The following is a 13,565-nucleotide window of genomic DNA, read 5'->3' as shown; positions in this document are numbered from 1 at the left end:
TTTGCGCATGCAAAAAAACTTCTGGGTTTGCCGATTTCGTAAGTTGAAACCTTCGGAAGTCACGGCATTCGGATGTCGAGGTACCACTGTAATCTATGAAATAGTTTTCTCGTCTGTAAAGTTCACATACAATAAGATAGCCTTAGAGAAAGCATTAGTGTTTACTTCTTTTTTAAAAAGAGCAATGACATGCATGATTTCCATCTGGTTTCCTTACACTACTAATATATAAAGTGATCAAAGGCTTCTGGTCAGTAGGACCTGGACAAGCAATTCAGGTCTGTTGCTGCATTATATAATTAGTATTTACATATAATACAAGGGGTGGCATAAAAACAATGGCTGTTTGTGTGAGTAGGAACTGTGCAATGGACTGCTAGATGATTTGAAAAGATGAGGGCCAAACTAGATCTTGTGTGAAAGATCATGTAGATTTCTCATGAGTTTTTAAAATTAAAAGTAGCCATTCATGGCTGTAATGCAAGGGTGGAAGAATGTCAAGGAGAAGTCCTTAACACTGACTCCTCTTGCCATTTAGCTGCTCACCTCAACTACCCACCCAAGCTATTTTCCCCTAGCTTAGGGAAAAGAGGAAGGGTGGCTCATTTTAAATAGAAAAACAACAACCAAAAGGGAAAGAGTTAAATGTGTTTTCTCCATGCCATTTTTTTCTGTTCTTTGTTGGGGCATCCCAAGGCTGCTTTTCACTGTGATAAATCTACACACATCTGTATGTAGCATCAGGTTTGGCCCTAAGGCAGGAGATTAATCAGTAGGAGTTAAGATTGCATAGCAAGGGTACACTACTCCAATATGTGACATTAGCAAATGGAATGGTAGACAAACCTAAGCATCTTCCTGTGCAATTAGGGATGGGGAAGAAATTTAATTCCATTCACATTTAAAGGTGAATCTATCAAATGTTGTTGTTGTTTAGTCGCTTAGTCGTGTCTGACTCTTCGTGACCCCATGGACCATAGCACGTCAGGCACTCTTGTCTTCCACTGCCTCCCGCAGTTTGGTCAAACTCATCAAATGTACACTTTCCAAAACCCTGTAAGAACTGAAACACTGACATCCTTTGAAATTTGTACATCTCTGAATTCTGCAATGCACTTCTGCAACCAATGTTTCCAAAAATATTGGGGGAAAGTGTCCATAAAAATGAACATATTCATGAAAATAACATAAAAATTCACTGTTAGGGAAATGGTTTGCATTATTCAAAACTGCATACAAGAAATTTGAACTGAAATGCTGATAATTTTTTTGAGGATTTTTTTTAAAAATCACAACTTGCTGCAGAAATATGGAGAACTGAATTTTAAGATTGGAAAAATGAGAAATTGAGAGAACCAAAAATGACAGACCTGGCCATCCCTACTCAGAATAAAGTCACACCACATTCAATGATGTCTACTCCCAGGTCAATGTGAAGAGGTCTAAAAGGGTCAGGTGCATAAATGTGCCACATTCAATATATGTACTTGGAGCAACAAAAATTGATTTTTAAATAGCAAAATAATATTAGGATTGGAACTGCCAGAGATGCACAAGGGAAACTATGTTTTAATGTACAGGCAAAGTCTTTGCAGATTTTTGTATTGTGGATATATGTTTTGTATTGTTTTATTAACACTATTGATTGATACAAGTTTGTCATGGCCTTTGGTTAAACAATAAACTTATGAACTACAAAAAGGCTGAAGATCGCTCAGTTCTACACATCAGTACAAAGAATAAGATTTAAATTTTTGATTTTTTTAAAAAATCTTTAAATTGTTGAAGCAACTGAAATGTGCTATGAAGACAACCTGAGATAAGGATAAATTCTTTTTCACAAATAAGCTGGTTATTTTCTAAAGGTGTAAATACAGATTCCTCCCCGACCAATATCTAAGAAGATATAATAGGGGTTTTCTTACACTGTAACTAGCAGGTGTGTTTGTGACTCCTTTCTCATTTGAAACACAAGAGAAAACCCACAGATCCACTATCTAGCATTATGTGCTTTGATTTATATTTTCCCTTCCTTAAAGCTTAATACAGTTAATGTTTCCTAAAATAAAATATATTTCAGATTTATAAATGATTGATTTTTAAAAATTAAAAATGTGTTTCATTTTTTAAAGCTGAAATGTTAACATGTACAAATGTAATAAGTCAGCATTTTCAAACAAGCTTGCATGTGACCTGTGCAAATATGAAGTGACACAGCTGATGTGATAAATCTAACAGGAAGGATGGAGTCAGAACAGTTCCCAGAACCAGTGCTTCTTAATCTTGGGCAGTGTCTAATGCACCTTTCCACCTAAGGGAAGGGGTGTGGAAACAATACAATCATTTTCCTTAATGCAGAAGAAGATTAAACAGAGCAGTGTTGAAGAGTTCATTTATCCTAGTTTTCCAAACCAAGGGGGGAAAGAACCTGATCAATAGCTCACATGTTTAATGTGATCAAGAAAATGAAGTCTAATTTCCAAGCACTTATTTCTCTAAAAATACTTTAATATTCAGAGACCCTGATGCAGCTCTATAAGCACACAGAAGTTGTAGCTGCATGTGATAGCCCTGCCAGAACATCAGCAATCTGCTGTTCCATGCAAAGGAAGAAGAAGAAAAAATGACTACATATTCTAGACCAGGCATCCCCAAACTTCGGCCCTCCAGATGTTTTGGACTACAATTCCCATCTTCCCCGACCACTGGTCCTGTTAGCTAGGGATCATGGGAGTTGTACGCCAAAACATCTGGAGGGCCGCAGTTTGGGGATGCCTGTTCTAACTACCACCACCCCTGACCAGCTGTTGGGTACGATGGCTGAATTTCTATCTGGGGTAAACAAAACACAAACCAAATAGGCTGGTTAGCTCTTGTGCTTGGGTCCTGTTTGCCAACAGTGTCCTTCAGCTCTCTATATTGGACAAACAGGACAAACCTTACACCAAAGAATAAATGGACATAAATCTGACATCAGGAATCATAAAACAGAGAAACCAAAAGAACACTTCAATCTCCCAGGACATTCTATACAAGATCTTAAAGTAGCTGTCTTATTGCAAAAGAATTTTAGAAATACACTTGAAAGAGAAGCTGCTGAATTACAACTTACCAAACTAAAAACGATGGAGAGACCTGGTCTGAATAGAGATATTGGATTCATGTCCCATTATATATGCTAAAGCGAATTTTGGTCATCTGTCCCTTTAAAAATCCCTTGCATTTCCCTGTGGAACCAACTGCCATCATTAACAGTCATCAACAGTTATGAGACTGTAGTGACCTCTGCTTCAGAGTATCTGAAGTGTGTATACACACGAAAGCTCTTACCAAGAAAGCTTATACTTAGCTGGTCTTTAAGGTGCTGCTGGAACATCTTTCAATATTTTTAAAAAATCTTTCATCATTGTTATTTATTATGACAGACCAACACGGCTACATTACCTGAATCTGTATGACCTAGGGTTAGTCTTCCCTGAACCTCTCCTACATTCAACCTTGTTGAATGTGATTGTAAGCTGTAAGGAAGCACAATTTGTGACACTAAACAACCCATTCACTGAATACACATCTATTAAGGCATCAGCCTTAACTTCAAATTTCTCTGTGGACCTTGAGCCAACATGAGACAGCCTTAGAAGAGTTTGGATTTGATATCCCGCTTTATCACTACCCGAAGGAGTCTCAAAGCGGCTAACATTCTCTTTCCCTTCCTCCCCCACAACAAACACTCTGTGAGGTGAGTGGGGCTGAGAGACTTCAAAGAAGTGTGACTAGCCCAAGGTCACCCAGCAGTTGTGGAGGAGCGGAGATATGAACCCGGATCCCCAGATTACGAGTCTACCACTCTTAACCACTACACCACACTGGCTCTCATTTGGTCTTATAATGTTAGGTTTTTTTTATGACGACTACATATTCCCACCCCCTTTTTCTAGCTAAAAGCACATCCAAATGTCTCCACCATTAACCATATGGCCATGGACTAAAGTCATATTTTGGAGAAAATACCCTAATAATTTTGATCCTCTGGAGAGAAAATGGATTAGTCAGTCCCTGGTGTAATTTTTTGCACACTAAAAGCACAAACTTTCTTACACACACACACACACACACACACACACACACACACTACCTATTATGTACAATATATCATTTTCTTTTGTAGCTTATGATGTTCCTCTGCATGGGTATATTAGAGCACTAGTTTTGCAAAAATTAGCACAAACATATGGATGAACTGACCCTAAAAATGTGCCTCCGAAGAAATTTTCCAGAGAGATGGGGGTTGGGAAGCTGTACATGAGTGTAACTTCATCACCACCTAGAGGACAGTGTAAGACTTTAAGTTTTTACATTTACTTTCTTGCAAGTAATAGCCATAGCCTTTTACAGTAATATTATGCTTTTATAGTAATAGTCTATGATAGTAGACTATTCTTTCACGTAGAATCCAGAAATCCAATTGGCTTGTGAAAACAGCATTCTTCCCTGCCAAGATCCAGGTCTGAGATGTCTCAGTGTTGTTTTCTCCACATCCATGGGAACATCTTCCATTTGTTTAGGCCCAAGTTTGTAGCAAAATAAAATAGCAACAGTCTACTCTAGACTGCTGACATTGCTCATCTGCTAGACCAAACCTGCTTCTTTGTTGCTTATCCCTCTGCAAACAAACACATTTGTTTTGTTTTTTAATAATTTAATTTAATAATTTTTATTAAACTTTTAGAAGACATCTGAAGGCAGCCCTGTTCAGGGAGGCTTTTAATGTTTAATAGATTATTGTGTTTTATTCTTCTGTTGGAAGCCGCCCAGAGTGGCTGGGGGAACCCGGCCAGATGGGCGGGGTATAAATAAATTATTATTATTATTATTATTATTGAATTTTACATTGAGGAAAAAAACAGGAGAAAAAGAAAAGTCCTGCAAACAAACACATTTGCACACAAACATACACACATGATGGTTCTCTCCTGGTTGCTAGGCAATCACTGAATTGACTTAGAGCTTCTCTGTTGTTCTCGAAAAGTAACTAAACTTCAAGGCTGAATATCTTTTTGCAAAAGTTAAATTCCTAAATTACAAACACAGCTTTGACTCATAACGAAAGGATATAATAACATTTGAGACGTCTGATTAACGCTTGACAATTTTATGTAAATGCATAAAAGCATTATATATCAATAAATGTCTCTAATGAACATTAATTTCCTAGGTTGCTAAATAAAGTTGGATTGAGTTTATACTAGGTTTGCCTATTTATTAAAATCATGTTTCAATATACAAGAGGCTTCATCTTTTTTCTTCTTCTTTGGCGATCACTCGTAGCCAAGTAAGATTGTCTTCCATAAACATGGTTTCAACAATGAGTTGGTAAGTGACTGTGGAGGCCAATTCTGGATCCACACGTCCTTCCACAGTGGGGACATTGGTTTCCATGCGGGAGTTGATCATGGTGTGGATTTGCCTTACGTGCCGAGTTCGCATTTTAATCCTGACATGGCAACCCTATGCTGTTATGTCTCCTAGATACTGTGGACAGGAAAAGTGGTATATTTTCCCCACAAATAAAAATATTTACTTTTAAACTTTTTATTCTGATTTTCAAAGCGTCCTACCTTTCTGTATTAGTTTTTTTAGTCTGCATTGCCTTTTACTTTCCAGAAAGTTCTATTTTAGAGTAAGGGTAGTCCCAGGCAACACGTTTGCTGTGTTTTCCCCGGAAAGGGGTACAAAATATCCCATTGGGGGGTGAGTATGGGTTGGCATTTTAATGCCAACAACGCCATGTGAGCAGTACTCCGCTACCGTATAACAACCACCTACCAAAACAACCATATTAGCAGCAGACAGCCTGAGAGATGGAACTTCGCGCACGTTTGGCTTCCCTTGCCACGTCGTTTGCGCATGCGCGCAGGCCCGTGGGCGCCCTCGTTTCCTTGGCAGCCGTCTGCTTGTTTGAGGCGAAACCATTTGGGGCAAAGGGGGGGGGTGACGGAAAAGGCGAGGAACAGAATGAAAGAAAAGGTCAATTGACGTGGAGGGTGAAGAAGCCGTCGGCGGCATCAGACGTAGCCAGCAGAGTCGGAGGCGGCGTAAGCAGCTGCCGTTGAATACGGCGCGGAGCAACCGAGGGTTGGAAGTGAGTTTCTAACCCCCTCCCCTCCCCCTTTTTACTGGGTTCCCACTAGGACCGGCTACGTGTCTGGTTGGGAGGGGGGAGATGGCGGCGCAAAGCCATCCTCCCCCCCCCCCCAACCCGAAAAAAGAAGCGTAGGCGGCCTCTGTGCAGGGGCTTCGTCCCTCCTGAGGGCGGCCAAGGCGCGGCCGACATTCTAAGCGGGAGGGAACTCCTGAGGGCTGCTATTTCCAGTCCAAAACTGGCGATTAGGCGAGGGGCGGAGGGAGGCGCTTATGCCCAATACGCTTCACAGTCGGCGGCGCTTCGTCAGACGCTGAGCGGGAGGCCTTCATAGCACTCCACTTCCACGCATCATCCTCAGCCGCCGGCCAGCAACTGCCACGGAGGCCGGGTTGGGCTCCCAACGGCTTTAGCGCGCTGCCTGCCGCCTCACAGTGCCAGCGGTCCCTCCCACAAACCAACCGGCGGCCTCTGCGTTCTTTTCCGTTGGAGGAACGGCAGCCAGCGCCCAGGCGGTTCCTAACGGAGAAACCTGAGGGGAGGGGGAGAACAGAGTAAGCAAGGAATGCAAGAAGACTACGAGTCCCAGCAGCCCCAGCCAGCACTACATCTCCCGTGGTTCGCACACGACAGAATGAGGTGCTGTTAGGAGACGGAGCTTGTACCTTGAAGAGGAGGAGGGAGGTGGGCGTGCGCTCCGCTTCCGAAAGCAGCGCCGATTGGCTGAGGTGGAGTGCGAGGGCGGGACTACGGTAGCATCGCCTTGGCTCGAGAAAGGAGGGAGCCCAAAATGTGAATCAAACCCGGTGATTTCGGTTGTGGCAGGTTTCTCCGCGTTGCTTAATTATGGAGTGGGCTAGAGAAACTTAAGAATCGAAAAGCGATGCCCCATGAAGCTCCCTTTTTCTTTGGTGTTTAAATTCGTAGTGCTTCCCACTTTAGCACAACGCGATGCAAGAAATAGAAATAGATAGAAATACTTAGCGCCTATTTACTCGGAAGTAAGTCCCTCTGGGATCCAGTAGGGCTTGATCCTACGCAAGAAAGAGCTTTAAATCTGGACTTAACACAGATGTGCCTAGGGACGTCAGTTCTCCTTAGTAGCAGTCCTGCGGAGGGGTAACTTCCATTGAAGAGTGTGGAAAATAATGAGTGTCATTATCTCTCTCCCTATGGCTATGAACTAACTTCTTCATATCCAGTCTACTGGCAATCCCAAACCGCACCAGTGACAATGATTCCACGATGTGCTGCGTAGTTGACTGTTGGGGTTGGATGTAGCAAAGATGATCAGCTTTAAATCCTTGCTTAGTTCTGAAACTCATTTGATGGGGGGAGCTGTGGCCTTTGAAATTAGCCAGTTCTAATCTGCTTCATGTGTAGTTAGACTAAAGGGAATGATGTTAGTTAGACTAAAGGGAATAGTGAGATAATTGAGAATAATTACAGATAAGGATACAATATATTTTAAGTATAAAGGTAAAGGGACCCCTGACCATCAGGTCCAGTCGTGTCCAACTCTGGGGTTGCGGCGTTCATCTCAATCTATAGGCTGAGGGAGCTGGTGTTTGTCCGCAGACAGCTTCCAGGTCATGTGGCCAGCATGACAAAGCTGCTTCTGGCGAACCAGAGCAGCGCACGGAAACGCCGTTTACCTTTCTGCCAGAGTGGTCCCTATTTATCTACTTGCACTTTGATGTGCTTTTGAACTGCTAGGTCTGATGAAGTGTGCATGCACACGAAAGCTCATACCAAAATAAAAACTTAGTTGGTCTTTAAGGTGCTACTGAATGAATATTTTTATTTTGCTTCGACTCAGACCAACACGGCTACCTACCTGTAACTATTTTTATTTGTGTTTTTATAATACAATTTGGATTAGGCAATTCCTGCACTGGAAACCTCACTTTCTTCTGCCTGTTTGAGTTGAATGATGAAATCATTTCTATTTTGAGATGGGATTACAATTAGTGAACATCCTTATCTTATTCAGGTTGCTTAAAGGACTATATTTACACTCTTCCCCTCTCCATTCACGTTTGTCCTGTTTGTTGCTTAATCCAACTGCATTGCTAATACATATAAAGCACACTGTGTAATCCTATCCTTTATTCAGAAATAAGTCCGGTTCAGTTCAGTGGTAAGTGCAATACAGTATAGTATTCCCTCCTTAATTCCTTTTGTTGACATTAACTAAAAATGTAGGGAAGACGGAATGCATACAGTAGGTAGCCATATAATTGTTAAAATGCCTTAAGGCAAAAGACAACAGTAACAGTCTGCACAGGGTTTTCAGGAAGATGATGGCTTAACTGCATGATATCTTTGTGATGGAAAGGATTAATTGTGTTAACCATGATATATTTTTAAGTAAAAAAAAAGTCGTATAAATCTAAAATAAAATTTCTAACACCTAGAAGTATTTGAACAGAAATATTTAATTAGAGGGGAAATGAAAGAAGTATTCTGAATGTGGATTATATTACTGAATGCAATGCCCAAAGATGCCTGAAAAAAGTTAAGATCAACTTTGAAGCTGATTCAGCTTCCATTCTTTATGTCACTGATCTGTTAAATAAAAATGTGTTAAATAAAAATGTTTTGTTTCAAATGGAAAATTTTCCATAACATTTTTTCCTTGCACATCATTGGTTTTGAATACAAACAATGTAGATATGCAATGTTTAGATCTTTCCTTATATATTGTGTTGACCCTGATGACATATGTAATTAGTTCTTGTTATGAAACGTTGGCAGTTTTACATCAAGATGCAATACATAAGTTCTAAATCTTGAGATCCAAGGGCAGCTTTATATGGATTCCCCTCCTTTATGGTGGGGGGTGGAACCTTATACTGAGGGCCACATTCCTCTGAAATAATCTTTTGGATGCCTTATATTGGCAGTGGGCAGAGGCAGAGTTGGCAGTGGTTGGGCTAAAAGTCTTCTAGAATGGCTACAGTTTCAAACCTAAAAGTCTTCTAGAATAGCTGCAATTTCCAACCTGAAGCAGCCCCAGGAAAAACATATTGTAATAGTCCAGTGAGGTTAACAGAACATAGATAACTGTGACTAGGCCATCTCTTTCTAGGAGAGTTATAGTTGGTATATCAGTCTCTGCCCATAGAAGGCTCTTTGTGCTACTACGGCTTTCTGATCCTTAAGAGGTAAAGGTGAATCTAGTAGCACTCCCAGAATGCACATTTAATCCTTTTAAGGAGTATACATTCCCTTTTGTAGTTGCTGAACACCATCACACTTGTTAGACAAGTTTATGGACCCTGTTCTGGTCCACTGCTGTTCCCAAACACTGGTTCAGCACTTCTTCTGACTTACCTGCAAAAGACAGATAAACCTGGGTGTCATCATCAGATCCAGTGACACCCAACTCCATATATGCAGGTGACCTCTGAACAACTTGCCGAAGAAAAAGATCTTTGCAACTGGCTGGTTGGGTCCAGTGAGGATCCTTTTAATCTGTGACAAGAGAACAGGATATTTCCTTACTTACTTTATTAACAAAATCCAACTTCAATGGTTTTCCTAAATCTGTTCCGCTCCCACCATTTAATGTAACTTGGACCCTTTTCACCCTTATCAATAACCTGCTAACTGGTATAAAGCCAGACAGATATATGTACTATATTTAGGAAATATATTGTTTGTTTATTACAAGATTATGTAGCGCACAAGCTTATGTTGTTACTTTAACATAGTAGAGTCTCTTTAAATTGACATACACTTTCCTTGTGAATTAACTGTAGCTTCTTATACAGTATACAGTACTCTGTTTCTAAAGCAAGACAGCTTTGGAGAACCTTATTAAAACTTTTTGCCCAATTGCCTTTGTATTTACTCCACCACAGTGAAGTCTTACCAGCACTATCAGTGAGGACTTTTGCTGAAACCTACCAGACCTCAGAGCCTGGCAGTGTGACTGTCTCTCACTACCGTACTTGCTCAGCACTGTTCTCTCCTCATCTCTTATGCCTGACCCAAGTGATTCAGATACCCCAACAAGTCTTTTGCCACCAAGACACTTTGCCTTTCTTGTATGTATTCTTTCTCAAGCCTCTTCCTCTGCTGTCTTCTGGCAGTGCACCACAAACACCATGGACTCCCTTCACTGATCAGCACAGACTGACTTCTAGTTGACTAGCACCCAGCCATATATACACTTCTTCTGGCCCTCCAGTCCAGCCCCAGCCAATCACATGGTCTAACAGAAAATTCTAACCCTGCAGCCACCAACCAGAACACTGCTTCTTTTGCATATTGAGAATTCTCTCTCTAACCGCTCCTGAGAAGTCTCCCAGTGACAGTTGAACCAACTTCCACCTGACCAGACAGGACTCCCCACATTAAACATTACAATGTACATTACCATACAAATGACAGAATCCAATCCACATTAAAACTGAATTCAAATAAGCAAGATTTCTTTATCTGGTCGAAGGAAGCATTCTTCAGGAATGATCCTAACAGCTGCAGCATTTAAGGTGGCCGAGACTTCCCCTCCCTGCCAAAGAGGCATTTATAACTCTGGACCCAGCTTGTCAGTCCTCCCTGCTGGATGCAATGAGCCGGGAAGGGCAACGGTTAACCTTGCAAGTGGTGGGCCATTTTTAAAAGCTGGGTTTTAATGTAGCCTGTGGTAGTTTGTGGTAGTTAGATTGCACTGGTGTCATAGTCAACTCTTGACAGTTGCACTGGCCTGTCACCACAGAATTAAATGCAGCTTCCATGTGGCAGGTGTAGTGTCCAGTTGGCAGTTAGTTGCTAGTGCTCTAGAGTCATTCTTTCACAACTTTTTACACAAAAAGCTATTCATGTGGAGTTGTTCCCTGCTAAGGCATAGCTGCTTGAATTGAATGAGCTCAGGAGACACCTGAGTTGCATTTTCACACCTATGCAGATTCCCCACATCAAAATAGCACACAGAAACAATCATTTTCACTGTTGCGAAAGTAACAACTGTAATCACATGATAGACTGCTTCGCCTGAACAACCTACCAATGATAACAGCTACCATGAGGACTTGCACAAAGCAGCTTCTATGCAGTGGCTGTGACATGTATACATTACATAGCACAATGCGCAGAGAGGGTAGCCAGGAGGAGTGAGGCAAGCAGAAGTGTAAATGACTGCCCATGTTTCTGAAGCCCTTTTTGGCCAATGCATTAACCAAACTACATGATAAATTGTGCTAAGTCATTATTTGGTTGCACATGCTAGGCAGGATTTTAGAATGTGCATAGCATAGGATTACATTACAGCACTCACTTCTGTAGAGCAAATGGGTAAGCTACAGCAAGGGAGCATTCCTGGTGGCTAAGCTACAGGTGTGGTGTTTTCTTTCTGTTGAGAGCTCTCCCACCCTCCCTTGTGAGCATGTAGAATTTGTACGCAGGCTGGTTTTCTTGGTGCTTGAAGATAAGCTGGTTATAGTGCGGTGCCATGTTCAACATTTGTCAGATGCAGTGAACTCATTTATATAAACTAAATTATTGCACCAAATCTTCAGCAGGTGGGGCTAGAACCATTGGAAAACCACACAGATAATTCATGTCTAGCTTTCCTCTCCCTGTCTTCTTGTACTTATTATGCCAGTTAATTATTCTGAGGCAAAGTGTGCATAACTACAGGCACAATGACCTAGAAATGTATTTGAAGCAAATAAGAGTTTTGGGCAATCACCAAAGACACTGAAACTAGCATAGGCGCTCTACCTGCCACTACAATCTTAAACATTTGCAGTCGTGTGTATATGGCATCACTGAAGTTTTGTAACACTATTCATTATATTATTCTGCACTTTAATTCAGACTTAGTGTGGTGCACTGCACTGGTGTATCTGTTAGTGCATCAAAATGTTGCTGGCTGATTAGTTAAGACATTATTTTAGAAGTCCTTAAGGGGACCTGGTTGATGAGGTTTAATCAGTTGCTGCTGCATTAGGTCTGATAATTTTGCTTACTGGTTTTTTCTTTTGATTATAAAGTGATAAAATACAATTAAAAATATTGGGTGGCTGATAGTTCAAACATCATGAACAAGGGGTGATGTTCAACTATGAGTGTCCACTGATGGAACAAAATTTGTTAGCTGAACAGGGAGGCAGGCAGTTTTCAGCCGTTCTCCTGTCTCCCCACCTCTGCAGCACCCTGTGCTCCCCTTAAATCTCTTTCAGAGTCGGCCCTCTGGAGTAGATTTAGAAAGTGCAGTAAACTGAAGTCGGGAGGATGATTAAGTCTCCCCTTTTCCCATGAGTTGATAGCCACCATTGCATATTACCCAAAGTTAAGAAGCCTGCAACACTTTTTCATGTTGTGTTCTGATAGTTTGTGTTTGATTGTTCACTGATAGTTGTCCTTCACAATGTTACTGCCCTATAACATATTCTGGTTTTCTTTGCAGAATGAAGAAAAGTGAAATGTGTTGAGTTGCCTCTGAGGGTCATGAAAATGCCAGCAGGTATGTAGTATATGTGCTATAGCATTTTTTACCTTTTGCATTGTATGAACCATTTACTGTTAAATTTTATCTGTGTAAAGAAGAGTTCTTATTACCGATTAGTATTTCCAGCATTGCTGACCTGGGTCCTGATCCAGAGATGATAACTGTACACCCAAAGACCCTGACAGCAACTAGTACTGCATGCGGATATGCATTCATGTCTGCATTGTGATGCAGTAGCTAGTTTGCAAGGAAAGAATCTGCAGTATTATCACCACAATGAGGTTTGGCAGAGTGGAAACAGGGTATTTGTTCTTGTTTTCTGTGGCTAGCAGGAGTCACAGCTTCATAATATCAGGGATCACCAACTTTTCGGGGTCCGTTTCCAGCAGGAAACACTATTGTGAGTACCGCACACAGCAACCAAGCACACACTACAACTTTTTCTATTGATGATGATAGAATTAATTGTTTATTTATTTAATAAATAAATAAATAAATTGTGGTGTGTGATGAAACCTCTAAGCGGTTCTAAGAAAGCCTTTTTCAGGCCTAATTTCAGCAGGGGAAGGAAGAACATCTGCAGGGACATGTGTGCCCTTGGCTGCACCTTTGGCATGAATGGAAGAGGATAACTGGGCTGTGACAGCCAAAGTGATGAAACTGCTGTTTGACCTTTTCAGAGGAGAGTGAAGCCAAGGCAAAAACCAAGGTTCGTTTTGAAGAAATTTTCAAGAGCCATGCTGACCTGGCAGATAAAAAGAAATCGAAGAAGAAAGCATCAGGGACGCCAGAGAACATTGTGGTGAGTTGGCAACTCTATGAAACTTTGTTTGCCTGTCTTGGCAAACAGGTTTAAAAAGAGCAAAGCTTAGTGTCTCATGCTCAATTCCTTAAGTAGTGTGAAGAAACCTGGACTGTTCTTTGCAGAGTTACTTCCTTTAAGAAAGCAGAGATTGTTGCAGC

General features: G+C 41.2%; 2 protein-coding genes across 7 annotated transcripts in view; one reads left to right on the top strand and one right to left on the bottom strand.

The window, feature by feature from the left end:
• Positions 1-10,332, bottom strand: part of PDE7B (phosphodiesterase 7B) — a 231,494-nt gene extending 221,162 nt beyond the window's left edge. The window contains exons 1-2 of one of the 4 annotated variants that reach the window (XM_088667270.1): positions 10,055-10,332; positions 9,479-9,619 (exon numbers count right to left, since the gene is read on the bottom strand). In XM_088667270.1, coding sequence (XP_088523396.1) covers positions 9,479-9,511 — 33 coding nt within the window. In that variant the 5' untranslated portion in view covers positions 9,512-9,619; positions 10,055-10,332. Of the gene's footprint in view, positions 1-9,478; positions 9,620-10,019 lie in introns of all 4 variants that reach the window. The other 3 variants (XM_088667269.1, XM_088667267.1, XM_088667268.1) reach the window with 3 other exon arrangements.
• Positions 5,916-13,565, top strand: part of AHI1 (Abelson helper integration site 1) — a 62,766-nt gene continuing 55,116 nt past the window's right edge. For 2 of the 3 annotated variants that reach the window (XM_035108917.3, XM_035108912.3), the window contains exons 1-3: positions 5,916-6,142; positions 12,561-12,617; positions 13,283-13,404. In XM_035108917.3, the coding sequence (XP_034964808.1) occupies positions 12,602-12,617; positions 13,283-13,404 (138 nt within the window). In that variant the 5' untranslated portion in view covers positions 5,916-6,142; positions 12,561-12,601. Of the gene's footprint in view, positions 6,143-6,199; positions 6,782-12,560; positions 12,618-13,282; positions 13,405-13,565 lie in introns of those variants that run through there. The other variant, XM_088667261.1, reaches the window with a different exon arrangement.

The sequence above is a fragment of the Zootoca vivipara genome, chromosome 3 (genome assembly GCF_965207765.1).
Source record: "Zootoca vivipara chromosome 3, rZooViv2.hap1.1, whole genome shotgun sequence".
In the NCBI taxonomy this organism is placed as follows: domain Eukaryota; kingdom Metazoa; phylum Chordata; class Lepidosauria; order Squamata; family Lacertidae; genus Zootoca; species Zootoca vivipara.
This window is presented reverse-complemented; position numbering and strand designations above follow the sequence as displayed.